Here is a 27739-nt window from a genome sequence, read left to right on the forward strand (position 1 = left end):
TTTTACTAATAGGAAAATGACTTCACTGCTATGGATCATACCAAAATATTTAAATGATCACTGCTATGGAACGGATGAGTACTAATTCAGCCTAATTGGCACAATCTGACCGGTGCGGATCAGCTAATGCATATCGTACAAAATTTGCTAAGACAATAATTAAAACCCAACACGTGTATGCTATTTAAAAGGAAAAAATAACAGTTACTAGTATTTTATTTTTGATCGTGTAATCCTTCATTCTCCAACGCATCTCTCATTTGGCTGAATTTTTTTTTTCTGCTTTAGCCTTTGTTTTTGGTTGCCATTTTATTTCTTTCAGATTTTCATTTCATCACCCAATCTGTATTTCCTCTTCTTTGCGTTTTATCACCTTCTCTTTCTTCTTCTGTGTTGTGGAATATATTTTGTAAAACATGGTTCATTGATTTGTCTTCCTGCTTTTGATTATCAATAAATTAACTTATTTTAAGGATAAAAAAAATGAATTGTTGATAGATTTCACCAGATCCACAGCCACCTTACAAAACTCAACGCTTTCAAATAACTGATTCCATTCTATTCAAGTTCTATTTATAATCTTCACTCTTAGAGAGAGAAGGTTGTGTGTGTGTACGTGAGAGAGAGAAAATAAATGTGTATTTTTAATGGCATGAAGAAGAATTTGGTTTCCTCGACATCCTTCAAGTAAAAAAAACATAGGGAGATAATCTCAATATATTGGTTGAAGATAGAAAAGATTACTAGAGTTGAATTTTAATATTTTTCTCTTCTTAAATAGCATACACGTGTCAGGTTTTAATTAGTGTATTAGCAAATGTTGTATAATATGCATTAGCTGATCCGCTCCAATCCGACATATTTTAGTATCTCACCCACCACCACCCAACCTGAGCTAGGATTGTATTTTTTGATATTATATACGTTGCATCTAGGTTATTTTGTACATGCGCTTTGGTTACTTTATGATTATACCAAGGAAGATTGGACCAAATGTTACTAAACTTATGCTAGGCTATGTAATTTTCAGTTTATTTAATGAATTTTTATTAATGTAATGTTTTTTCTTATTAATTACATTTTTAAAATAAAGAAATGAGATAGTAGGACTCATGAATTAAGGAAGGAATGAATAATGCATGAATATTTGCAGGTGTGGTTTCAAGTGAAAGATAGAAATAAAAAATACTCCTTGGTACTTAAAAGTATTGTTATGTCTATCTACCTATAAATCCAAACGTTAATTTTAATTTCAGCAGAAATAGTTGGAGTTTGACCGGATTGAAAAATTTACACAACCTGTATAACTATTTACAATCATTTTAAAAGTACTTAAAAAAGAATCAGGATTCCCTTTTTTTTTTTACTATTCAAACTCTATATGTAGAACTATATTAAAAATGCTAAATATACCGAAGAAGGTAATGATGTTTGTAATTAAACGGCTGTTTAAGATAGCATTATATGAATAAATGTAGTACTCCATAAATCTATAATTATGTGTATTTTTAAAAAATTACTGTAAGAATTATTTAGCTTTACCAGCTCTCCAGTCTCAAACATCGAAACTGGAGCTGAGGTTTGCTGCATATTCATGAAGATGAGCAAACAAAACTGACAAGTTTTGCTATATGAATCATCTTCTACTGAAACAAATATTCTCCTTAACAAATCGATTCAGCTTCAAAACCTACTCTTCAAATTCAAAGAAATGGAACTCAAATCCGAACCCAAATCTCGTAATCACGCACCCAATTCTTCTTCTCACCGAAGCTTGCAATTCCATGTCGCAAGCGAAGCAAATTCACGCCCAAATGATGCGCACCGGCCTCGTTTTCCATCGCTTTCCAATCAGCAGGCTCCTATCCTTTATCGCACTCGACGAAAGGGGAAATCTTCGATATGCAAATGCTCTTTTCTCTCAAATTCCCGAACCCAATGTGTATATCTGGAATACAATAATAAGGGGCTGCGTTAAGAAAGGGTTTTCTGAGTTGGGGTTTTGTTATTTCGTTACAATGGTTAGAGAACGCGTGGAGATGGATAGGAGGAGCTATGTTTTTGGGCTGAAATCGTGTGAAGGTTTGGGGGATTTGAGAGCGGGAGAGTGTGTTTATTGTAGGATTTGGAAATCTGGGTTTGTGGGGGATGTTATTGTGAGGAATGAATTGATACATTTTTACTGCGAGAAGGGGAAATTGAGCTGCGCGGATCGAGTTTTCCGCGAGAGTGAGATTAGGGACGTGGTTTCTTGGACTAGTATGATTGATGGGAGTGTGAAAAATGGCATGATCGATAATGCATTAAAGATGTTTGATGAAATGCGTGAGACTGATGTGGAACCTAATGATGTTACAATGGTGGCTGTATTCTCCGCCTGTGCTCAGAGGGGGGATTTGAGGTCTGCAGAGAGGGCTCGTGAGTTCGCGGAGATGAGAGGGTTTAGGTTTAGTTTGAACATGATGAATGCCATGATGGATATGTATGTGAAATGTGGGGGTGTGGAGAAGGCTAAGGAGATCTTTGATAAGATGGAGGTGAGGGATGTGTTCTCTTGGACTAGCATGATAAACGGCCATGGGAGAAACGGGGAGGTTGAGATGGCTAGGAAGGTGTTTGATGAGATGCCGGAGAAGAATGTGGTTTCTTGGACAGCGATGATAGGGGCATACTCGCAGAATAATAGGCCGATGGAGGCTTTGAAGTTGTTTTCTGAGATGGAGATAGAAGCTTTTGCTCCTATGGAGAGTACTTTGGTGTTGGTGCTCTCAGCGTGTGCTCAATCTGGTCGTATGGATGTAGGGCAACGAATCCATGATCACTATGTGAAGGAGAAACGGATTCCTCTTAGTACAATTCTAGGTAATGCATTTGTTGATATGTATTCCAAATGTGGGAGCATTGATTTAGCTAGGGAGATATTTGATGAGACGAGGAAGAAAGATTTGGTGTCCTATAACTCCATGATTGTGGCGTATGCATCTCATGGTCATGCTGAGAAGGCACTAGGCCTGTTTGAGCTTATGGTGGAGCTCGGATTCAAGCCTGATAATATCACATTTGTGGGTATTTTATCGGCTTGTGCCCACAGAGGGCTAGTCGAGGAAGGTTGGGTCTACTTCAGGGATATGGAGGCATTTGGGGTCACTCCTGCAATGGAGCATTATGCTTGTATGATTGATTTACTCGGGAGAGTAGGGCTATTGGAAGAGGCGTATAGTTTGATAAACTCGATGGGGATGGAGGCGGACCAAGCCATTTGGGGTGCCCTTCTTAATGGGTGTCGGATGCATGCCAATGTTGAGTTGGGGAAGCTTGCTGCAGAGAAGCTTATGGTTTTGGATCCGGGAGATAGTGGGACGTATGTGCTGCTAGCTAGCTTGTGTGCAGATAAGAAGAAATGGAGCGATGTGAGGGTCGCTAGAAGTAGGATGAGGGAGAAGGGTGTGAAGAAGACACCGGGGTCGAGCTTGATCGCGGTGGAGGGCAAATTTCATGAGTTTCTAGTTGCAGATGAATCACATCCTGATTCTGATAGTATATACAGAGTTTTAGAAGAGATTTTGCTGTTTTCAAAGATGGATGATTGTAAATTGGATGATTACCAAAATCATATTGTTACATTTTTGTAGACATTTTTCTGAGTTGGAATGTTGAGAATTTTGGCTAAATGTTGTGTTGCTCAACTGCAGATTAAACTACAAAAGTTGGCATGCTTTGTTGATCATGTTTCTTGAACTTTTCTGTTTGAGTGGCTATTCTTGAGACCGGAAGTCTCGGGTTCAAATCCCACTAACGCCTTTATAGGTCCGAGCATATCCTTCCCCTGTTTGGTTTACCTGTTCTATTGCACACGAACATAGTTTACCGAAGGCCTATTAGTTGGAGAGGAATCATTTTACCAGCATATTGTGTTTCGTTGTCGAGAAACCAGAGTAACTATTGAAAGGCTCAAAAGAACATAAAAGTAAAAGGAACCCGTGGCAATAGAAGATTTAAAATTTACATAACTAAGAGGGAATCTGTTTCTCCTAAACTATTCCAACTACAACTTCACAAACTAGATCACAAAATTCCTATAATGGAAGTAAAACAAAATCCCCTCCAGTAGCAAAGGATGTTGATGAAAACTACCAACTAAATTCTTCTTATAAGCATCATCAACACTAATATAAACTATTGAAAACACATCTGCTTCCCTAACTTTATCCCTAATCAACTGCTGCTAGTATCTTACTGAAAATAAGCTCCACTGGAACACAACTTTTGTTGGGTGCTTTCTCCGAATTCTTGTGCAACTTCACAAAGGGCTTCTCTGCAGACGGGAGCATCGCTTCTTGGCCACTCTTCCTGGGAGCACAGGGCGAGGTCGTGACATAGCAGACGGGGCTCCTCTTAGAGGTCCTCCAAACAAGATCACCAAACACCTTGCGCGTGCCACTCTCGCCTCTTATCTCTCCAACATCCAACGGGTACCCAATGACTGTCACGCCATATGCCTCGCTTACTAGGCTAACAAACGGGGTGTTTTCAGCTCGAGGGCTTTGATTGACACTCAACTGCACATCCACCAGCACTATCTCCATCACATCCTGTTTGTCCAAGAAGCTGCAATCACTCTCAACCTCCAAATCCCCTGCCTTCGTCTTAACTGCACCTGCAATCAAATTCGACAGTGATGAGAAGAAAATGGCATTGAATATGAATATATCAAGAAGGTGAAGCTTTCTACTTGAAAGATCGGATGCTTGATTGCCATCTGGATTCTTGGAGATGGAAGCAGAGGAATTGCATCCAGTTGAATATATACATCTGCTTCTCTTTGCTTTTCTAGACTTCTTCTTCTTCTTCTTTGTCTCTGTTTTCTTCCGCCGCTCGACTACATAATTATAGCATCACCATCATTCTCAGCAGTGATCACACAAATGAGGAATCTAATGAACTATGCGTGACCTAAATTTTCCCCCAAATTCCAGGAACATAGAATTCCAGTAATTGACACAATTCCTAACAATTTGCTTCCAAAACATACACAAACACCTAAAATCTCCTTTTCCCGGCCCTAAAAATTCAATGTATGAGAAAAACCGTTGAAAACAAATACTGGATTTCCTCTTTATACGATAGCAACAAACAAATAATGATTGTAGGCTTAATTCGCAGGCATTTTTGTTACCTTGTCGCACATGTTTGAGGACTTGAGCTACCTCGCTGCATTTGTGTCGTTTCACTGGCTTTGTTTTGCCCATCTTAATCCACGCCCTCACCCTGCCAGTGAGTGAAACAGTGATAATCAAAGAAGTTCCCCTGTAATTTCAACAGAATTGTGGTTGGAATATTCACAATTTCAGCCACCGATAATGTTTAGTGGGTTAAGATGAAGAATGTGTTGAGAGGCATTGCGGATAGAGTTAGGATTTTTTGAGTTTTACAAACTTTTTAAAGAGAGAGAGATGTTTAACAGAAAAGGCACGAGTGCAGAGATGGTACAAACGCTGTCCAATGGTGGTCGGCTACATGTTTTCATGATACGGACCTCTTTTGTCTTAGCGGCTCTACTATTTTTGAGAAGCGTTATCATAAATAAACAGGCAATTTTAAGGTTGCTGCCATGGTGGTTTTGAAGTTTGAACTCTATAATTTGGCTTAAAATATTGACTACTCCCTCCATTCAATATTAAATGTCTCCTATTTAACTAACTCAAATTTTAAGAAATCGTATAATTTTGGCTTGGCTTAAAATATTGACTACTCCCTCCATTCAACATTAAATGTCTCCTATTTAACTAACTCAAATTTTAAGAAATTGTAGTATAATTTTATAAAGAAAAGTGGATAGTAAAAGTTAATGGATTGTGGATCAAATATTACTAGTTTTATAATAAAATGTGAGTGGAATTAGTTATTAGAATGATGTGTTCCATATAAAAATATACCAATAAAAATGAAATAAGACATTCATTGGTGGATAAACGAAAAAAGAAAAATGAGATATTTAATAATAGACGGATAGAGTACTTTATTAGTAGTGTTATTTATTAGTATTATTAATCTATTTAATGTGTTAAATAAAAAGAAAAAATAGTTAAATATATTAGGGATATCGGTCTCGAAAATCATGAACTTTGCCTAAAATTTAGTATTTCCTATAAACTTTGAAATTGTTCTATAATAAGATATTTCCCATAAACTTTGAAATTGGTCTATAATAAGATATTTCCCCTAAAATTTGGTATTTCCTAAAATTTGGTATTTCCCAAACTCACTCAAATAAGATATTTTCATCAAAATCTTATTTTATTTAGGCAATCGTGATACCTATTATGATATTTTAAACCACTTGTTAAGTTCATAACATGTAGGATAAAAAGTCACGTTGAAAGCCACGTTAATTTAATTGTGTCAAGTATGATAAAAAAAGTCTCGTAAGTACTCCAATAGATATGTCATGGGAAATTCCAAACAAAGTGCAAAGTTTGTAATATTATATACCAATTTTAAAGTTCGTGGGAAATACTTGTTGGAATCTATGCCGGTCAATGGACTTTGACCAAAATATAATTTCAACGAGATATTTAATTTTGTGAAATTAAATGATATAGCGTCGATCTACGTTTGGAGTAGATGACCGTGGTATATTCATTTTCTCAAATCCGATTCCGGGTGAGTGAGAAATAATAGATTAAAGTTGTGCAAAATTGCAAACTTAATGAGCTATGAGAGAAGCTTAGGGAATAATTAAGAGAATTAATTATCCCACATTGAAAGTTACAACCTTATTAAACTAGTATTTAATAAGAAAGATTATTACATGTAATAATTATAGTGGACTAAGATGGGCTATAAGAGCCCACACGTGCGCACACGCGCGCGCTGTCCGCCCCGCCCGCCGCGAGCCCGTGCCTTTTTAGACCACCACCGTTTCCACGTTAGTGAGCCAAGCGGGATGACAACTCTGTAACGACTTGTAACGCCTCGTAACCGACGACCGTTACGGTCTAGCATTAATGAAGCCATCAAGGCTGTGTTGACCCCTGCAGTGGACTGAGCCTATAAATAGGCTAGTCATTCTAGCATTTTAGTCACAGAAACTAGAATCCACACTCTGCATCATACAGTCTCTCCTCCCTCTACATTGTTTTTCTGTCGAAGCTCTGTCCTCTCCTCCATCCAGTTTGTCGGAGCTCGTTAATAGCGGTGCTTTGCTTCACCAAAGACGCCGCCGTTTTATCTTTGGGGACGAAACGCCAATCCGAAGAGCACTACCGGGGCGTATCTTGTCTTGCGGAAAGAGGCCTCCTCGACTCGGCTATTTCCTGTTCTACGGTTTATAGTTTCGATTTCCGTTTGTAATTTTCGTTTCAGTTCATTTCCGTATTCCTTCTTTAGATTGTATTACGCCAGGTTATCTCTTGTAATTCCACGATACTAAATTTTAGGATAACATAGTCTCATTTGCAATTTGCACAACTGAATGTACTGATTATAAAATAAGCAAAATTATCAATATATTTAAATGAATGGAATCACCGTATCCATTCCTCCTGCATATTTCAAACATTAATTTAGACAAAGGAGTAGTATAACATTTTGGCTATTGAATTCGTGCTGTGGTGCAACTGAAACCGCATGCAAATTACTACAAATAAAATGAAGAAACAAGAAGGAAGAAGTTAGTTTACCATTCATTCGCAATGTTCCATTTCATATGGGGCGTTGAATCGTTCCTTATCAAGAGATGGGGTATATAATCTAGAAAATGATCACCCACATTTATGTGAAAACTTGAATATTATAAATATGTTATATAATTTAAATGTCCATAGCACCACCCGCCATTAGATTGAATAAATTATAGTCTCTGTTATATAATTCAGTATACATGTGAAATTATTTGTAGTAAATGTTTATTAAGCTTTACTCTACCCGTCAAGATGATTTCATTACACCTTTACTACTGAATGCTCCGATTGAAATTTTAAATGGTTAATATATCCAATACTATTGCAATGACACCCATTGGCTCGGCCTCTATTTGAAGAAACTGGCAGCGGAAACGCGTTGCGGGTGCAACTTCGAATTTGAAATAATTTAATAATTATTAATCGAACAAATAAATCACATAATAGTCAGATCTATTTAGCAGATTATTTAGACAAAAGCTATTCGCGTAATTCTCACATGTATCATGCTCATAACTTGAATTAATCATGCTTTAAGTGTATTGAAACCTAAAACATGCTTTTCTACGGAGCAGAAATAATACCTAATTAATTCTCCAAAGAATTGACGATGGCTAGCGACTTCTCCACGTGACGCTTTGAATACTATACCACGGATCTTCTCTCTGGTTCCCGAACTGTACTCCAATATCAGTGTGGACTGATCTTACCGGAATACTAGGACTTAAATAAGAAGACAGAAGAACTTTTCCAATTAGAGGAAAATTTCAAACTCCTCTTACTAGAGGGGGACAAAATTTTTGGCTATTTTTATTATGATTCTGTCTCCTTTATTCTCCTATTTATATTAAGTTCATTTTTGGGCCCAGACACGGGATCTATGGAAGGTTTTGGATATGGGCTCATCCAATTTACTTTTTACTAATTAAATTGAACCTTTTAACTTTCATTTTCCGCGCTTAAGATAAAAATGTCCATTTATTAATTAATGTCTGCTATGGACTTAATTAATTAATTTCTTATTAATTCTAAGAGTGGACTTAGCATGAAACGCTTATTTATTATTCATAGAGTGATCAAACCCCAACTAGCTAGGTTCCAAATAATAAAACCTTGTTTCGCGCTCCTCTTGAGGATATTATCAAACGAGACTCACCTCGCGCACGATTCAATATAATAGCAATTCTAGCACCGCTAGCTATTAATCACCACTACCCAATATATCGGGATTATTGGGTTACGAAAAACCGCACCATTTGATAAGTCAAAGTAATGCATAATCAATACCGTATGCTCAATGCTAACGTACATTGATTAAGAAACAGATATTTATCAAGACCTCGCTTTCAGCAGATAGATAGCACAAAGACAAGTCTTGCTGTTAGATCCGTTCAGTGCTTTACCACACCAATGTCATCTTATTTCAGTAAGGCTTAGAAATATGCGGACTGACATTGCAACCTTTCACGATGGATAGTCTAATTCCATCTAGGTCATGAAATTCTTCTTTTTCTTTGTTTAGGACTGACCGTGTTACCTTAAAGTGGACGCCGCCCACAACCGGTCTACTAAAACAAAGACTTAGACTTTGTTAAGTTAACTTATACATTTAAACATGCAATTAACATCCATTAAATGTAAAACATAACAACATTATGACAAAAATAATCTATTTTATTCCTTGGAAAATAAAATAAGAGTTTTACAGTATTCAATGACTCGAAACGTGATTTTTAGTATACAAACTCTAACACTATTGATAAATACTACTACCTCCGTCCTCCAAAATTTGTCCCACTTTGACCCGGCACGGGTTTTAAGAAATATAATGGAAAATGAGTTGAAAAAGTTAGTGGATTGTGGGTCCTACTTTTATATATTAGTTTTATAATAAAATGTGAGTAGGAAAGAGTTAGTGGAATATGGGGTCTATTACCAAAAATGGTAAAAGTGAAATGAGACAAATTTTGGAGGACGGACGAAAATGGAAAAAAATGGAACAAATTTTCAGGAACGGAGGCAGTATATTGATAGTAATAATTTTAGTAAAAACATTTGTGCAAATGCATGTACCATTAATTTATTTTATATTTATTTACATTTAAAAAAAAAACAATATCTATATATAACAAAAATAATAATATAAATATGTATGTAAAACTAATTTATTATAGATCAACGCTTATTATGTTTCAAGATTAAAATTTCAATAACTTCTATGAATCTGTCAACAGAGGGTATATTAGACACTTTTATAATACGGTGAATTATTTAATTATAGAATAATTGTGTAATCTCGATTCCATCGTTCTCTCTCCTTCCACTATTCATGTTAATTAAACCGTTTCAATTACTCCCTCTCATTCCAATTTTTCAACTTTTCGTCGTTCTCTCTCCTTTTCGACTATTCTCCTCCTCAGATCTTAGAATCAACATGGAATCAATACGATTTCAACAAAATATTCAATATCAGTAGAATAAAAGAATTAATGCAATTTCAACGCAAAAAAATCATCAACAGTAGAACAAAAGAATAAACGAAATTTCAGCGAAAAATCAACACAGATTACAGATTCAACAAAAAAGCAACACGATCAATTAAACACAAATTCAAGAAAAAATCTACAAAAAATCAACACAGATTTTAGAATCAGTATAGAATCAATACGATTTCAACAAAATATTCAACTTCAGCAGAACAAAAAATCAACGCAAAAAATCAACAACAACAGAATAAAAAGAATCAACGAAATTTCAGCGCTAAAAATCAACACAGAAGAATTTAACAAAAAATCAACATGATCGATTCAACACAAATTCACCAAAAAATCTTCATAAAATTAAAACAGAATATGGTGTTAAGATCCTTTCGAAGATGTGAATATTTTCAGTTTTGGAAGGTGGGAGAGAAATTAGGAACACATAAACCGTTCAGAAACTTAACTTACAAAAATAACCCCTGTTGACAAAATACATGCTCTGTTGACAAAATACATGCTCTTGTTGAGATAGAAATTCTACGCAATATTAATCACATATATATTATAATTAATAGCTAGGATTAAAGTTTTGAGTTTGTATTAGATATATGGTTTGCATTGGATCATATCCCATGATATTGATAAAATGTAAACTTATATATTGTACAAACTCAAAACTCCTCAAAAGCTTCAACACTGTTTTAATACAATATCAACGCAGTATAAAATTTCAAGATTTTAATGTCAATACAGTATCAACACAATATCAACACAACATCAATTATTGACTACCGTTGAAATTCTATTGACATTTTCCTGTTGATGCTTTTTTGTGATCTGTTGACATTTTTCAATGGTCCAGATCATAGTTTTGAGTTTGTACAATATTTAGAGTTTTCATTTGATCACGTTCTTATGTATTAAAATATAGTAGATTAATATTGGTTGATACAATCAATTTCAAGAAATTTATCATAAAAACCGTTTACTTTTTCAATATACGTTTTACAATTTTGGACTAACTACATTTAAAGTCATACCTAAAACTATTATACATTTAAATTAAATTATAACGGAATTTTTGTTATTTCTTTTAAAACTCTTCTTATATATATGTATAAATAGATATAGATTAATAGATGACATTTAATATAATTCTTTTCTAATAGTATTACCAATAGTGTTTATTTTTTAATCCAATTCAAGATTATATGTCTTTTATAGTTTTAATAATGTGTCAATGAGCTATATAAAAAATTGTATATCCTTATTAATTCTCTTCATATAATACACAATCATGGAGAAACAGTAAGTAACTGCAAGAATATTTACTCTAAAATTTACGGCGGTATATTCTTACTAATTCTCTTCATATTATACACAATCATGGGAGTAACGGTAAGTAACGCAAGAATAATTACTATAAAATTTATTCATATGATTGGTAGTTACAAAAATTATAAATTTTCAAATTTATACCCAAAACTTATACATATTCAAAATATAGGGCAAAATTCACCTTTTATATATGTATAGCTTATGAGATTACATTTGCTGGTGTATCTCATAGCACCAGCTTGAATAAATTATAGTAACTGTAAAAATGTTTTCAAACTTGGATTTGAAGCTATCATCCCGACTTTCCTAGCCACACATGAGGCCCAATAGATGAGCATGATCCATAGGAGACACCCCTGATCCATACTAACAGAACCATATCTCTACCTTTCCGAATTTGTGTGAAAAACGATCTTTTACTTGCTTTATTTAGTTAATTGTCTTTACTTGATTGTTTACTCTTTGCTCTTAGTTTAAGAAAACTAAAAACCCCTTTTATTAGTCTAGATAGTGTTCAAAGTTGCATCGTAGTACTCAAACCGACTTTTAGTCTTCGTGGATCGATAATTTTAACTTGCCACGTGCTACTTATCCCGTACATTTGTGGGTGACGCTTTTGATTGCTAAAATAGCATGAGTCACTAACCCAAATTCTTGTGCCAAATACAAACGCCTCATTTAATGGGACAGAGGGAATAATAATTTAATAACATGAACAAATTGATAATAGTAATTTCTTAAAAATATACTAACACTCGGCATAGATAATAACTTATGGATTAAATTGCATTTCTCAAAAATGTTTTCACTTGATGATTGATAATAGTAATTTGAGAATTTTCTTATGTAATAGTAGGATTTATAGGAGTAATAATGATCACAGACAAACAATGCTTTATTTATTTTCTTCTATTGATTCTACGGAGCTATGTTATAATACTCTTCCTATTCTAAAAAAAGTAGTCTAATTTTACCATTTTGTGAACCGTCCCTTAAAATTAGACTAAGTCTATATTTAATTCCTCCTTATTGTAACTTTTAAACATTAATTGATTACTATAAATTATTTCATTAAAATGAACAATTTTTTACATGAAGTAAAATATATTTCCATGCAATGCACAAGTGTAGTTTATAACCTGTCAAACTGTATTGAATTGTAAGCACTAAGCAAATACGCAAATTTTTGGCGCAGCTTGGCTCGGCCGCCGATGGGCGGCCGCGCCCCAGCTAAAGACGGGCAATCAAGAAGAGTTGAAATTATTGGATTTGTCTCTTAAACTTTAATTAATCGGTTTCTGTTCAACAGGGCTGGTTATTGATTAACCAGTAATCGATTGTGTGCATTATATTGAGATCCCAGTTTCTATATCCAACCTTTTTCACCTTCAAATCTTGATTATCTATCAACATATGAACATTAAGAAACGTGGAGCTTTGTCATGTATGCCGGTAGAAGTATGGGACATGCAGGAATTACCTCATAATGAGGTATGGGAAAAAGACCTACCGACCCCTGATTCTTCTGCTGCTGCATTGGATAGACTTACAGTCTTAAGGGTGTGAGTGAAAAGAGTTGTACAAGAGAAATTCTTAAGAGAATACCGAACTTAAAGGGATTAGGAATTGTGGTAGAATTGCAGCCTTATGATGAAGATTATGATAGAATCCCATTGAGTAACCTAGGTTATATATCAGAGGAACTCAAGTATTTGAAATTTCTTATATATACTGTGAGGTATCCTGATATTAAGCGTAAGTATATAGTTCGTCTATCAATGTTCCCATCAAGTTTGACAGGGTTATATTTGAGTGGCTTAGGGTGTCCATGGGAGCACATGAATGTCATAGGTTCGATGCTACCAAATCTTATGTATCTCAATTTAGAAGGCTATGCCTTACGAAGCCCCGAGTGGAATATAGAAGCAGGGAGTTTTTTGAAACTTGAGACAGTTAAAATTGAGGACACCGATTTGGTGCGATTGATAGCTCAGCATAGAAGTCTCCCAAGGCTCAACCTCCTAAGCACACGTCATTGCTACAAATTACAACAATTCGATTGGACGCTTGATCCCTCAATGGTCACCTCTACAATTGAGTTAGTTGAGTGCCATCCCCTAGACGTCGATTCTGCTAAGAAATTAAGACCAGAATCTGTCTTTATGATTCGTTGGTGCTCTTCTTTTTGAATTCCTAGCTCGATCGACTCTCAACTTGGTTAACGGGTTAGTCTTCCTACTCCCTTTAATTTGCACAAAACCACCTAATTCACTTATTTCTTAACTAAAATTCTTGTGCTTGTAAGTGGTTTGGTTATATTGCTTTGCAGATTTGTGTTTTAGGCTGTTGGCTGCTTTTTCTTCTTACTAGTTATTTTTTGAATGAAAGTTTGATATCTAAAATGGGGGAGGTTTAAATCACGTAACACATGTTTTGAATATTTATAACACTCCCATGTTATATTAACTAGTATCAACCCCGTGCGTTGCACGGCCTATTGAATTTTCTTTTATACAAAAGTGAAAATGTAAATTAAATAAATTGTGAGAAAAAGTAAAAATTATATACGGAGTAGTTTTTAAATACAAACCAATGACATCAATTACGAAGCAATCTTGATTATGTTACTAATAATTTTTGGTAATGTTGATAAATTAAAATAGTTTTCCATATTGTCTTATGGATATTTTTACTAATGTTGAAATTTTAATCTTATACTTATGTTTGAATTAATTATATTGTTCATCAATCTATTTAATTACTAATTATATAACATTCAGTAATTTCATTAATAAAAAACAATATCAGAATGCAACCAAGAAATTGAAGAAATCAATAAAAAAAATAGTAGAATCCAGAATCATTTATGCTCATGCAGCTTTGGCCCGCCGCTCATCGGCCTCCATCTATCTCCAACAACCATCATCTTCTCCGCTCATCGTCTCCAACACTTTCATCGTCCTGCGTCTACACCATTTTCTCCATCAAACCAGTTTGCTCTCATATGTAGATAAGAACTTCAAACAAAAGTCAACTATAGACCCTTATTGCAATTTCGAGAATTATTTTCATTCGTGAACAATGCGAACACAACTTTGTGTTCTATAAAATTTCATAAAATACTTACCAATTTCAAAACCAAACTTGGCAAGGAGAATGCTTCCATAATTTCAACATTTGATTGATAAAGTTATGATAGTTTGTAGATCACTAAGAAAGATTAATTCAATTTTTATGGTTTCAACAAATATTAGTAACATAATAATCATACAAAAAGAATCCATAATGTGGTTATTATAAAAAGATAATATTGATAAAAAGCAAGAACCATACTGAAAATAAATCTTTTTTGCAGAAAATCGAGTAATGCAATAGATTATAGGTGAAGATAATGAGAAAGTGAGTAATAAGCCAGCGAATGACATCTACATATATATAGACAAAAAAAATATAGAGAAATTATAGTGCGTTAAAATTTACATTAAATTTTCCTTAATACAATTACTAATAATGTGTAATAAATTTGGCGGTTACAAAGTTATAAATTTCTAATTGGTGTAGTCCCAATTCCATAATTGATGGATATGTAGTGCTTATTATTGAGATTAAATCACAATTATTAAAAAATTGTAACTGCTAATATTTTATAAACCTTTATGAATGAAAACTTTCATGCCACATTTATCGCTCTAATTAGTGTAATCGCCTACTCTATGGATGAAATAGAATTAGTGTACGATTAAGATGAATTGATTCAAATGATAATAATAATTGGTGACAAAATTGTAACAGCCATATTAAATAATTGAATTAATGTTTTATAGGTCAATCAAAATAGTATCTAATTTTACAAAATAATCCAAAACTTATAAATATTATAAGTAAGGCCAAAACTCGCCTTTTATATATGTATAGACTAGTATCTCTCCCGTGCTATGCACGGCACATTATATTTTCTTCCAGAATCTATATAATACCAAATAATTATGTAGCATGAATATTAAATGAAAAATAATTTATCATAATTAATCCATAAATATTAATGAAAATATTTACATATCTAATATAAAAATTGCGAACACACATCAACAACATATAATTAAAAATATATATATAATTCAATAATATAACACTATCACCAATAAATAAAAAATACAACTAAAAACTCATGATAAAAAATTAAATGTTGTATATCATGAGACTAAAAAATAAAGCAAATTTACATCATACAAAACAAAAAAAAACCCTAAAGAATGTATAATTACCACTTCTCCTAATGAGATTTTAGATATTTTTTATCAAAAGCTATAATTTAAGATTGCATTGGTGATACACTTCCTAGTCGAACTCCATTTGATTACAATATAGTGACTCTATACACTAAAAACCCAAACCTTGAAACCTAAATCCTAAACCCTTATCTTTAAAATATACTCATCATGACCAACAAAATGAGCCAAATATCAACAAAATTCTCCCTCCGTCCCGATTCAGTTTTACTTTGTTGATCACTTATTCTATTTTGAGGGTTTTAGATCTGTATTTGATATCTTACTCTGGGTCGACCTACTTGATAATCCTTACTGATAGTAGATGTTTTTTTACCCGAATCTTGGTTGTAAATCTGTTTCTATGCTCATATCAAGAAAATGCTTTAAAATAGGACTATGTGAATGATAAAAAAAATCCTGCTTGCATTTTGATTGAAAAAATTGTCTCGTAAAAGAGTATTTATAAACATTTTGTTTTATACCAAAAGTCTTTTTGATTCAATGACTCTTTCACCTTCTTATTCCTATATTAATTTATATGTTATGAGTATTGATTGTAGAATAAAGAAAAAATTAACGGCAGAATGACGGTAGATCGATCAAATAATATTTTTTCTATTATTGTTGTATAGTTTATTTTATTTTATTATTCTAATGATATAAAAGAGGGAAATAAAGATTCAAATGATATAAAAGAGGAAAATAAATATTCATAACCTCACATTTGAAACTGCCGTAGTTAAGACAAATGTAATTAAAAAATAGTTTTAATTATAGTTTATAATTTTTAAATTTAAATGACAGTTTTGTAAATATTCCTAAAACTCCCATACATTTTATCATTATACTTGGATAAGTCTTTTGTCACAAAGACATACATTTGACATTATTAGTACACGCAAATATATACATACAAATATTATCTATACTTGAATGTATTAATTCATCACAAGTGATCATCATTTACCACATAATATAATTATAATGTCTGTGATAGTATAGATACACAAATAATAATTTGTGTAAAGATGGAGAAAAATAAAGTGTTACAATTTTTCCTTACTTTTAACTCTTTACAATTTAAGAAAAAGAATAATAATAAATGGAATGAAAATTACGATGAAAATTATAATATAAATCGAATTATAAGCCAAGTCGAGGAGATCCCTATTAAAGCAAGACAAATTACGGCACAACTAGTGCTCTCAGATTGATATATTATCCCTAAAGATAAAACGACATTCTCCTAACGTGTAGAAGCATCTTAAACCAGCTAGTCATTGACGTACTTGATGGAGCTATGAGAATCTAGCAATACAATGCTCCTGAAATGCAAAATAAAATGTTGAGAGATTGAGATAGAATGAAAAATGCTTTTGATATATAATTCATCTACAATTCTAGACCATTTATAGGAAAAATAGACAACATAAAAGGTCTTAAAATTAAGGTACCATAAATCATGAAGTGATGACAAAAGAGGTTACAAATTCTCCACTACACATGTCATTACTCCAATATAAGATTCCATTCAATTTTTTCTTAGCATACTATTAGACGTCATATGCAATAGTTTTATAAATTAAATCTTTTCATTTCTCTAATTATCACATAAATAAATAAAATATTTTCATTTTTCTAATTTTATTTAGATAAGATGTGTGAATTTAACACTCACAATAATGATGGGAGTTATTTTTTTTTATAATAAATATATAATCATGCATGAAATATATTGAGAAACAAAATGGTACACCTTATCTACTCCTATCTATACATATATAAAAGCCGAGTTTTGGGCAATTTGAATATGTATAAATTTTGGGAATAATTATAAATATTACTTAATAAGTTATGTTTATAATTTATGTAGCCAAGTGAAATGTTAATGCCATTAAATGTATAACTATATACTATGTAGTCAAATGAAGGATGTTAATGCCATTAATTTGGTATAACTATAAATTAATATCCACTAAACTATAAATTACGGCAACAGATTTATATACTATGTAGTCAAATGGAGGATGTTAATGCCATTAATTTGGTATAACTATAAATTAATATCCACTAAATTATAAATTAATGTCGACTAAAAGTATCTGAATCATTTAGCTATATTTTTGAACAATATGTCATTTGCCATAATTTATAAAAGAAACGGCAACAGATTTCATACAAAAAGAGCACCTAAGTCAACGAAATGGCAAAAGTTGTAATGAAGGGTAACAATATGTCATTTGCCATAATTTATAAAAGAAACGACAACAGATTTCATGCAAAAAGAGCACCTAAGTCAACGAAATAGCAAAAGTTGTAATGTAGGGTATGTAGTTGATTTTTGTTTGAAATTATTACATGTAGATGGTGAAAAATTGGCTTATGGAATAGATTGCGCCGGTGCAGGACAAGAAAGGTGCAGGAGATGATAACTGGTGATGAAGAAGGGCACCCGAGCTAGATGGAGGCGGATAAAAGATGTTGGGAAAAATAATAAGGTAGAGATGTATTGGAGTACAAAGAGAAGTCGGAGGGTAATGTTTTAATATGAATAAGTTACTATTCCTAATAAATTGTTTGTTAACAATACATTTTTTAATTAGTTGACCCAACTATATAGGTGAAGGGTTTACATGATTATTTTTTTATGAGACATATATGATATAACAAATTCTTATGGATTTATGTGATGACTTGGATTAATGTGATGAATTTATTATTTAATTTAATAAATTACTCTCTTCGTCCGCCATTAAATGTCTCATATTTGACCGACACGGGTTTTAAGAAATTGTTTGACTTTATGAAGTAAAGTGGGTAGAAAAGTTGGTGGAATGTGAGACTTACTTTTATATATTAGTTTTGTAATAAAATGTGAGTGAAATGAGTTAGTGGAATGTATGGTACACCTACCAATTATGGTAAAAGAGAAATGAGACATGTATTGGCAGACGGACGAAACATGAAGGTAGATTATATTTATTATATTTTTTCTATGACAATGGCTTCCATATTTTGAACGTTATAAATTGTATATTAATAATTTCATATTTATGGTGTTAGACATTAAATTTTACTATTTATTGTTTAAATAAAATTGTTATTTTTATATCCAAAAATGTTTTAATTAATATATGTGTTTTTGTTGTTTTAATATAATTTTAAATATTATACTAATTGCATAATTGATTTTAACATTTTACTTAAATTACTCTAGATTGACATTATAGTTATTAGTTGTGATTAATTTTACTATATTATATTTTTATTTTTATACTTAATTATTGCTATATCCATACATCTATTTATAAAAAAAATTTATAGGAGTATTAAATATACAAATTGTAACTTGTGGAAATACAATTGTATATGAAATTGAGAAAACCATCTTAAGCCTACTTACCACATCTTTTATTTATTTTCCGAAAAAAATGATCAATAAAGATTGCCTATTAATTCTCGTGATGATCTGAATTCCTAACCTATTGAATTGAGAAAAAATGTTTTGTCAACTGAGTAGTGTTTCATCGTCTTCTTATTTTAGTATTTTTATTGTACGGAATGTGTTCAAATAAATAATAAGCCTGATTTTTATAATTAAAATTTGAAGATAATTTATAATAGAAATATTTATGAATAAATAGAATATATAAGAAAAAAGTAGAGAATTCTAGAAGAAAAAAAAAGTAGGATGAAAACTTTAGAACAAATACATATGCAGTCTATATATATGCCTATTGTAAATATTTTGTAGATGTTAAGTTTTTCGCAAGTTTAGTTTTTTAGTTTTCAAATTCGAGTGATGATAAAGTGATATATTAAATTAGTTTTCGTAAAATTAATTGAACCGTGCATCGCACGGGAGTATATACTAGTTTGGTGATAATAATCCACAAACTTGAATATCCTAGTAACTGCCGGTTGAGATATATACAAATTAATTATCAAAATTAAATTTATTCTAATCATTCTAGCCTCAAAAAATTTAATTTCATAAATACCCCAAAACTCTCCTTGATAATTCCATAAATATCCTCAAAACTCCCCTTTTATATATATATATAGATATAGATATAGATTTACTAGAGTCACTTTTCAGGAAATGAGAGGGCAAAAGATGTCAGATAGCAATGTATGACTTATTTCAATTGTATTAGTATTAGCATGTTGTTTCTTAAATTTAAGCATATTAATTTGTTGGATTTTGTTGAGGTCTATAAAACCCAAATAAAATTACGGTAACCGACATTGCTGTGAGTTAGTTTGTGTGAAAAATACTAAAGACAACCGTTGTAAAGCTTCATAGAAATTAGGAAACAATTTATTAAATGAGTAGGAAAATATATTTGATTATGTTTTAATATGTTGGTTTGCATGTTGTAGAAAGCTCACTACAAGAGCAATGTACTCCCTAAGTCCATAATTAATAGTCTCACATTTCCTTTTTCGTCTATCCCTAATTAAATGTGTCATTTACTTTTTACTACTTTTGGTAATGGATTTCATATTCCATTAACTCATTTCACTCACATTTTACTATAAAACTAGGTCTTATATTGCACTAACTTTTCTACCTACTTTATTACGTTTCTTAAAACCCGAATCAAGTCAACTTATCACTAAATTGTGGACAGACGGAGCATGAATATGTGTGAAGGTCTTAAAATTGCTCTAACTTGATGAAATTTGTTTTTGTGTTTGTACTCCCTCCATCCCCTATTAATTGTCCACTTTGACTTCGGCACGAGTTTTAAAAAATGCAAAGGAAAGTGGGTTGAAAAAGTTAGTGGGATATGAGTCTCATTTGTATAAATTAGTTTAATAATAAAATGTGAGTGAAATGAGTTAATAGAATGTGTGACCTACTTATCATTTATGGTAAAAAAGTGAATGTGGACAATTAATTGGGGGACATATGAAAATGGCAAAAGTGGACAATTAATGGGACGGAGAGAATATTAGTTATACGTAGGAGTTTATTCACTTCTAATTCAAAAACTGGTCAACGTATTAGACAAAGAGTGATAGGTTGATTTGTGTCACGCGTTTACGATCGAGTTCTATGGATAAAATGGAAGTTATCTGCATGAAAAGATGCTTTTGTGGCAGGGATATTTGGTGATTTTGGATAGGCACAAGTGGGAGTGCATGGAGTAGTGAAGATTGGCCAATCTGTGGGCCTAAGCTAAACAATGAAGGGATTTCCGGTTGGTATTCTGAGGAAGTATTTAAGAAGAAAATATATCACAAAAGAGTATGAATTTTTAGTTTTATTTCCACTTAGAACTCCTCAGCTTAGTTTTACAACTCTCGCATTTCCAATCCTAATTAATTGTTACTTTTGCTATATGAATGAGATCCCTTAGTGGAAGTTCATCAACATGGATTGTTGAATTTCTTGAGCCAAGAATGGTTCGATATATATATTTGTTCTACCTTAACAAGATTGCTAGGATAGACATTTTATTCGCTTGTTCTAATTAATTGTTTATTTATGGGTCCAGCCACGATAGATCTAAGTTATTATGAATCGCAATTCAATTGATAAGACTTATTCATTAAGTCGAGGGTTCGATCATCAAACAAGATGGAAATGGACATGATTGACCCAAATATATTATGTGGCCATTTCCAATATTGTAATACCCGCACCCTTATTTCTTTTCTTTCGTTTTGTTATTGTCGAACTAAAGATGTAAGTTCTCTTTTCACGAAGAGTTATTGGAACTCGAGCCCTTGTTATGAGATTTAATTCTTTTTAGTTGCAAGTAAAAGCTAAAGTAATCAAATGAACTAAACAATTGGAATTTACATTGTAAAATATCACGAATTTTCGAATAGAAATTTCTTATGCAATTAACGAGCAACTAATGTTCAAATACTACAATACTTAGAACAAGGCTTAATTAATGACAACTAAGAAACAAAAAAAAAAGATGAAATATGCATGGAACAAATGGCATCGGGTCTCTTCTTCCGGGCCGGAAGTCGCAGCCCTCTCCGATCAGCCCGTTGGGCCGAGGCATCAAGCCGTCTCGGACAGCAGCTTGGCAGCCCAAGTCCCCTCCCAACCTGCAATGTAGGGACCAGCTTAAATTGCTAAGAAACAAAAGGAAATAAGGGGGGCTACTAATTGAAGAAAATGGACAACATCTCTTTAGTGGAGAGACCAAAGACTTACCCAAAAGGGGGCAAGTCCAGCCTCCAAATCCTCACCCTAATGCAGCACTTGTTTCTCACCAGCCACAAGCAAACAATGGGAGTTAATAGCCAAGTACTAAGTACTCAAATAGAGCCAATTCTCAAGTATATCTTGCTGCAGAAACATAGTCAAAAGGGGGATCTCTGCAAGAAGGGAACAAGGTAGTATAACAGCCAAATTAATTCCCCATAGTACACCAAAGCTCAGCCTATAAAGACCTCTCCACACCACATACCAACTCCTTTCACACACACATCAAAATTTCAGCAAAAACAGAGAGTTAGAGGGTGGAGCAAGTAGTGAACAACCGCAAAGTCAGCCACTCCTTCGTTTTCCAGAGGTAATACACCTCCATTTTTTTTTTCTCCCAATCAATTTTCATGTCATCATATAGAGGCACCACAACTTAAGAATCACAATCAATATAACACAAGCACACCCTCTGCCCTTGTTTAGAACATCATGCTAGCTCAAGAACACAGAATCATAGCTATAGAAATCTCATAACAGTAGTAGCATTGTTAGAGCTTTAACACATAAATGGAACAAGAGTACAATAGGCTGCCTTTATGCTCGAAATCAGTAGCACGCATATGTAGAATTTCGTTTCAGGGAGCTAATGTCCCTCCAAAATCAACTCATTTAAGCACAATCAAATCGAACACCCCCCCCGGCTGTTAATTGAAAAAAAATACAGAGAAGAACATAACTTGGAGTAGAGAACTTATCTTCGGGGTGAGTCGGGGCTGTTCGGAGTTGTTTCGGGGACTACCGTGGCGGTTCGAGAGAGACTCGGCGAAGGACGGTGGCTGCCGGTTTCGTATGGGCAGCAGGGGCTGACCACGTGACGAAGGCAGCAACCGTGGTTGGAACTCCACGGCGAGCCTAAGCTCCTGAGGTGAAGACGGCAGCGGCGAAACGCCGGAGAAGAGGGGGAAAGGCGGAGATGGCTGGAGCGGCGCAGCAGGCGGTAGCCCTGCTCGTCGGGCAGCCGAGGACTTTTCCGAACTCGACGGAGAGAGAGAGAGACGGGAGTTCCCACCGACGGAGCTCCAAATTTTCGCCGAGGATGAGAGTGACGAATGGCGACGGAGCACCGGCGATTGAAGGAGGCGACGCTGAATTCGCCGGGGAAAAGAGAGAGGAGCCATTTGCGCAGAGAGAGAGAGAGAGGCGATGCCTCCTCTCCTTCTCCGACGGTGCAACATCAGCAGGGCAGCGACGCGGGATGCCGAGGGGAAACGCCGGCGGCGCTCCGGCAACCCGGGTGGAGCGGCGCCTTCACCGAGAGGAAGGAGGGGGATGAGTCTAGGGATTTTTCCCCCAAATCCATTTCTGTGAGAGCCGATGGAAGTGAGAAGAAGTTTGGGCCTCTTTTGTTTTATTGTTTAGGGCCTCTTCTTATTTACTTTGTTGGGCCTCTCTAATTAAAGAAATATGGACTAAGGAAATATTTTAGAAATGGGTTGCCTTGTTATAGAATTTAATTATAGAGTTTGGGCTACCAACTCAAATTAAAGTATGGACTAGGAATTTAATTAAATCATGAGCCCACCTATGTTGCTCAATCAAATAATTGAGGTTAAGTAATGGTCCGCCAATTAATTCTACGATGATAAATTTAATTCCCGGACTTTAGTATTAGCGCTCGAATAATTTATGGTACGAAATGATGAATAGACCTCGAGTCTATTTTAGTGCTTGAATAAAATATATAGGAGGTAACGCTCTTTCGTTAAACGAATAATTGATAGACCTCCACACCAAACTAAATCGCAAGATTTATTTAGTGCTCAAGGACTTCTTATGAATTAAGAAAAAGGAATAAAATGATCACGCACTTAGGATGCATTCATGTTTAAGCTTAATGGATATCTCAAAATCTAATTAAGTATCATTTTATTTCCTAAAGGGACGTCGTCACGTGTCGTCTAAGGCCAAGTTAAAGAACTTACGGATAGAGATTTTGCTTTGAGGTGGGCATTCTTTCAAAACGTGATTTCAGTATGAAAATGTGAATCTTTGCTCAAGTATGTTGTCATGCCATGTTTTGTTTTATGATTACCTATCTGCTTGGCTATGCCAATTTAAGTTAAATCGAATTCGGGTCCCAGTAGGGCCGCAAACCCTACTCGAACTAGTGTACACATAAGGGGATCGTGAGCTAACAAAGGAGTTGGCCGGTCCAGTGACCGTCGTGGAATGTGGCCACATTCCCGGTTCACACAAAGTTCAGATATGGTATACCCATGTTATGTGATTGCGCAATCAAAATCTTTACTAAAGGAAAAGTATTTAGTGACTCGGGTCTTTTAAATAAAACCCCGTGATCACTCAACTGTGGCTTGACAAATAAAATAGAACTGTTTTTGGCAATATGCCCACTGAGTATATCAAATACTCAGCCCTGCATGTTATTTTCAAATGTGCAGGTTGAACGTGGATGAGAAGGCGAAGGTGTTGGGAACGATCCCTAAATAAGTAGATAGGTAGCCCAGGGTAGTGTGTCTCCATACATACTACCTTGTCTTGGTCTCTTCCGCTGCAGTAGAACTATGTTCAATAAACTTATGCTTTTAGTCTTGATACTCTGATTCTCTTTTGACTATGTACCCATTCGCCTTTGAAACTATCACCTCGAGTTGAATTATTGCTCTTATGTTTATTTCATGATTGATGAGATTATTTTAGTCACGAAATAGCTACGCTCACTAGTACTAGGGAGATGTGGTCGTGACAAATATCGTAAGCAAAATAATCATAATATAAATTTGATCATCGTATATTAATGAATTGTTGCCCAAGTCAAGTTCAAATCCAAGCAGGTGATTTACATGGAATTTTTTATGTTTAAGGTTGTATCTTATATCGTCCTCTTGTTCATAAATACTTTATTTTTTAATATAATCAATCATTAAAAATAAATATGAATGCAATTAAATTATCAATAGTCAACTTTGAATTATATTAACCAAATTCGTCATCAAATTATTGTTGGTACAAGTCTCCATCTTAAAATTAGTCAATTGACTGATTTGGTATCAAATACATGTGATTATGAATATAATTTCAAAATAATATTTATATGGCATGCATGATGATATAGAGCTGACTTTGTAGAGATTAGGCACAAAACAACCATTTTCATTTTAACAGTTGCAATCCAAAAATTTTAAACACTTGATTTGCACACCACCGGCGTGGCCAACACCGCCGCTTCACCGCCACCTCCGCCACCACTTCCCGTGATCTCTTGATATTTCATATTGAATCATGGCAGCTTATGCTGCGGCATCTTCTCTTAAGAATACAATTCAACATATTCTACAATCGTCTCGTATTTCGCTGGCTCCCCTTTCTTCTGAAATCCTACAGCCGGCCTACGAGGCCATGTCTCGTTTGCAGGAAGTTCTTCTAAAATTGGACGACACCAGCTGTAGCAAGATCAGGACGGAGGTGAATGCTTTGGATGAACGAATCAAAGAGGCTGCATGGGAATTCGAAGATTTACTAGAATCCGAATTCGTTGATCAAGTTCTTCCACAACTTGAAATCTTGCCAAGAGTTGATCAGGGAGATAACTTGTCTTTTCATGTTGATCTGGAGAGTTTGCAACATTGCGTTGATAACTTGCTCAAGAAGATGACCGGGATGGAGGAGGAGTATGATATTGAACTGGAAAATATGCCAGAAGAAGAAGATGAACCTATTTCCTCAAGAATTGATTTCGGAGGAATCAACTCAAAGATGGTTGGATTATCTGACCAATTTGAACAAGTCCGGGATTATCTTGTAGAAGATGAAGGAACTTGGTTATCAGTTGTTGGGATGGCTGGGGTTGGTAAAACAACTCTTGCAAAGAAAGTATTTGACGATCCATCTGTTCAGAAACATTTCGAGTATCGAGCATGGGTCAAAGTGGGCAGAAAGTGTGAATACAATGAAATATTAAGAGGCATACTAGCTCAAGTGGATCCCAACACTTACCACCAAATGATCACCGAAGAAGACAATGGTGATGATGACGATAAATTAGTTGGACACTTGGAAGATAGATTGAAGGATAAGAAATGCCTAATTGTGTTAGATGATGTATGGGAATGGGATAGACGAGTAATGGATAACTTGCCAGAAGAGAATATCCAAATCTTGGTTACAAGCAGACTAAGAATTAAAGTATATCCAATTCAAGTAGTACGCTTGTTGAATGAAGAAGAGAGTAAAAAATTACTTGGTGAGAAGGTGTTCGGTGAAGAGGGTTTTCCTCTTAGCCTTGAGAAATTGGGAGAGAAGATTGCCAAAAAATGTGAAGGTCTTCCACTAATGATAGTCACAGTTGCAGAGCTCCTATCCGAAGAAGACAAGACCCCGGAATACTGGACTGAGGTAGCTGACATACAACATAGTTCAGTGTTCGTGGATGCATATAATCAAATATCTGAGGTACTTTTTCCAAGTTATGACTACTTACCTCAATATTTAAAAATGGTTTTTCTCTATTTGGGAGCATTCCCTCCATATAGTGATATTGAAATACACAGCCTCTTTCACCGGTTGTGTGCTGAAGGGTTTCTTGAACCAATTGAAATACAAACTTCAAAAGACTTTATGGATGGTTTGGGAGATTTTATGGATGGAGAACAAACTTTGGAAGATTTTATGGCCCAATGCTCGGCAAAGCTTTCATATTGGTATCATCTTGTTTTACTCGAATCAAATCCAGAATCTTGGTTTTCAAAGAAAGAGTTTCGCGTCCATTCTTGTTGGCAACACTTGTGTAAGAAACAAGCTAGTGAGATAAAGTTTTTGCATGTTTTAGAAAGTTGTGATGATGTTTTGAGAGATCAGCGTCGGTTATGTGCTCATTCAAACACTTTATTTGCCTTCAAAGAAGTGTGTGATTCAATAAAAAGTGATTGTGCGTCCATTGTTCGTTCTCTACTTTGTTTAGGTCCTTATCACCAATATCCAGTGCCAATACATGACATGGATTTCAAGTTGCTCAGGGTACTAGATTCTCTTAAGGTTCGATTTTACAATGTCCCACTTGAATTTCTGACACTAATTAGTCTAAAATACCTTGCCCTAACTTGCAACAAAGAGCTCCCTATTTTCATATCCAACCTTTTTCACCTTCAATTCTTAATTATCCATCAACATATGCACATTATAAAGCGTGGATTTCTATCATATATGCCGGTGCAAATTTGGGATATGCAAGAATTGCAACATATTGAGGTCTTGGGAACGGACCTACCAACCCCTAATTATGATGCTACTTTGGGCAATGTCTCCAGTCTTATTGGTGTGAGTGCAAAGAGTTGCACTAGAGAAATTCTTAAAAGAATTCCTAATTTAAAAGAATTAGGAATTCTAATAGAGTTGAAGCCTTATGAAGATGATGATGATGATAACAATTCATTGATTGGCTTTGATTATATATCAGAGGAACTCCACAATTTGCACATACTATCTTATTATATATTGAACCCTAACATAAAGTATGAGGTTGTGGTTCCTCTTTCAATGTTCCCATCAAGTTTGACAAGGTTGGAGTTGAAAGGTTTAGGATTTCCATGGAGGGTTATGAATCACATTGGTTCGCTGCTACCAAATCTTAAGGATCTCAGGTTAGAACATTATGCCTTTCGAGGCCCAGAGTGGGATATAGAATTGGGTTATTTTTTAAATCTTGAAACACTTGTAATTGAAGATACTGATTTGGTGCGATGGAGATCTCAACTTGGAACTCTCCCAAGCCTTGGC

At 34.2% G+C, this 27739-nt stretch overlaps 3 protein-coding genes and 1 long non-coding RNA gene across 4 annotated transcripts; 2 read left to right on the plus strand and 2 right to left on the minus strand.

The window, feature by feature from the left end:
• The first annotated feature begins 1538 nt into the window (after positions 1-1538).
• Positions 1539-3671, plus strand: LOC125212508 (pentatricopeptide repeat-containing protein At2g22410, mitochondrial-like). Its single transcript, XM_048112701.1, has one exon. It carries the CDS (start codon positions 1632-1634, stop codon positions 3630-3632), a length of 2001 nt encoding a protein of 666 aa, XP_047968658.1. The 5' UTR covers positions 1539-1631; the 3' UTR covers positions 3633-3671.
• A 291-nt stretch (positions 3672-3962) lies between these two features.
• LOC125212149 lies at positions 3963-5568 on the minus strand. Its single transcript, XM_048112230.1, has 4 exons — positions 5537-5568; positions 5177-5268; positions 4733-4879; positions 3963-4657 (listed from the first exon to the last, which is right to left on the minus strand). Exons 2-4 carry the CDS (start codon positions 5247-5249, stop codon positions 4212-4214), a joined length of 666 nt encoding a protein of 221 aa, XP_047968187.1. The 5' UTR covers positions 5250-5268; positions 5537-5568; the 3' UTR covers positions 3963-4211.
• A 16071-nt stretch (positions 5569-21639) lies between these two features.
• Positions 21640-22639, minus strand: LOC125216062. Its single transcript, XR_007175344.1, has 2 exons — positions 21953-22639; positions 21640-21843 (listed from the first exon to the last, which is right to left on the minus strand). It is a non-coding gene; the product is annotated as an uncharacterized LOC125216062 (long non-coding RNA).
• A 416-nt stretch (positions 22640-23055) lies between these two features.
• On the plus strand, positions 23056-26987 carry LOC125210405 (putative disease resistance RPP13-like protein 2). Its single transcript, XM_048109963.1, has 3 exons — positions 23056-23326; positions 25254-26416; positions 26925-26987. The coding sequence occupies exons 1-3, from the start codon at positions 23056-23058 to the stop codon at positions 26985-26987; spliced, it is 1497 nt and encodes a 498-aa protein (XP_047965920.1).
• Positions 26988-27739: the final 752 nt, after the last annotated feature.

Source organism: Salvia hispanica, chromosome 3 (assembly GCF_023119035.1).
Source record: "Salvia hispanica cultivar TCC Black 2014 chromosome 3, UniMelb_Shisp_WGS_1.0, whole genome shotgun sequence".
NCBI classification, from domain to species: Eukaryota; Viridiplantae; Streptophyta; class Magnoliopsida; order Lamiales; family Lamiaceae; genus Salvia; species Salvia hispanica.

Excerpts from the sequence above, each read along its gene's own strand:
- LOC125212149 (XM_048112230.1), bottom strand. The coding sequence starts at position 5,249 with ATGGGCAAAACAAAGCCAGTGAAACGACACAAATGCAGCGAGGTAGCT. Across the intron at positions 4,880-5,176 it reads CCTCAAACATGTGCGACAAG|TCGAGCGGCGGAAGAAAACA; the intron begins GTAACAAAAATG and ends ATAATTATGTAG. Across the intron at positions 4,658-4,732 it reads TCAAGCATCCGATCTTTCAA|GTGCAGTTAAGACGAAGGCA; the intron begins GTAGAAAGCTTC and ends ATTTGATTGCAG.
- LOC125212508 (XM_048112701.1), top strand. The coding sequence starts at position 1,632 with ATGAATCATCTTCTACTGAAACAAATATTCTCCTTAACAAATCGATTC.
- LOC125210405 (XM_048109963.1), top strand. The coding sequence starts at position 23,056 with ATGGCGACGGAGCACCGGCGATTGAAGGAGGCGACGCTGAATTCGCCG. Across the intron at positions 23,327-25,253 it reads TTCTGTGAGAGCCGATGGAA|CTTATGCTGCGGCATCTTCT; the intron begins GTGAGAAGAAGT and ends GAATCATGGCAG. Across the intron at positions 26,417-26,924 it reads CATATAATCAAATATCTGAG|GTCCTTATCACCAATATCCA; the intron begins GTACTTTTTCCA and ends TACTTTGTTTAG.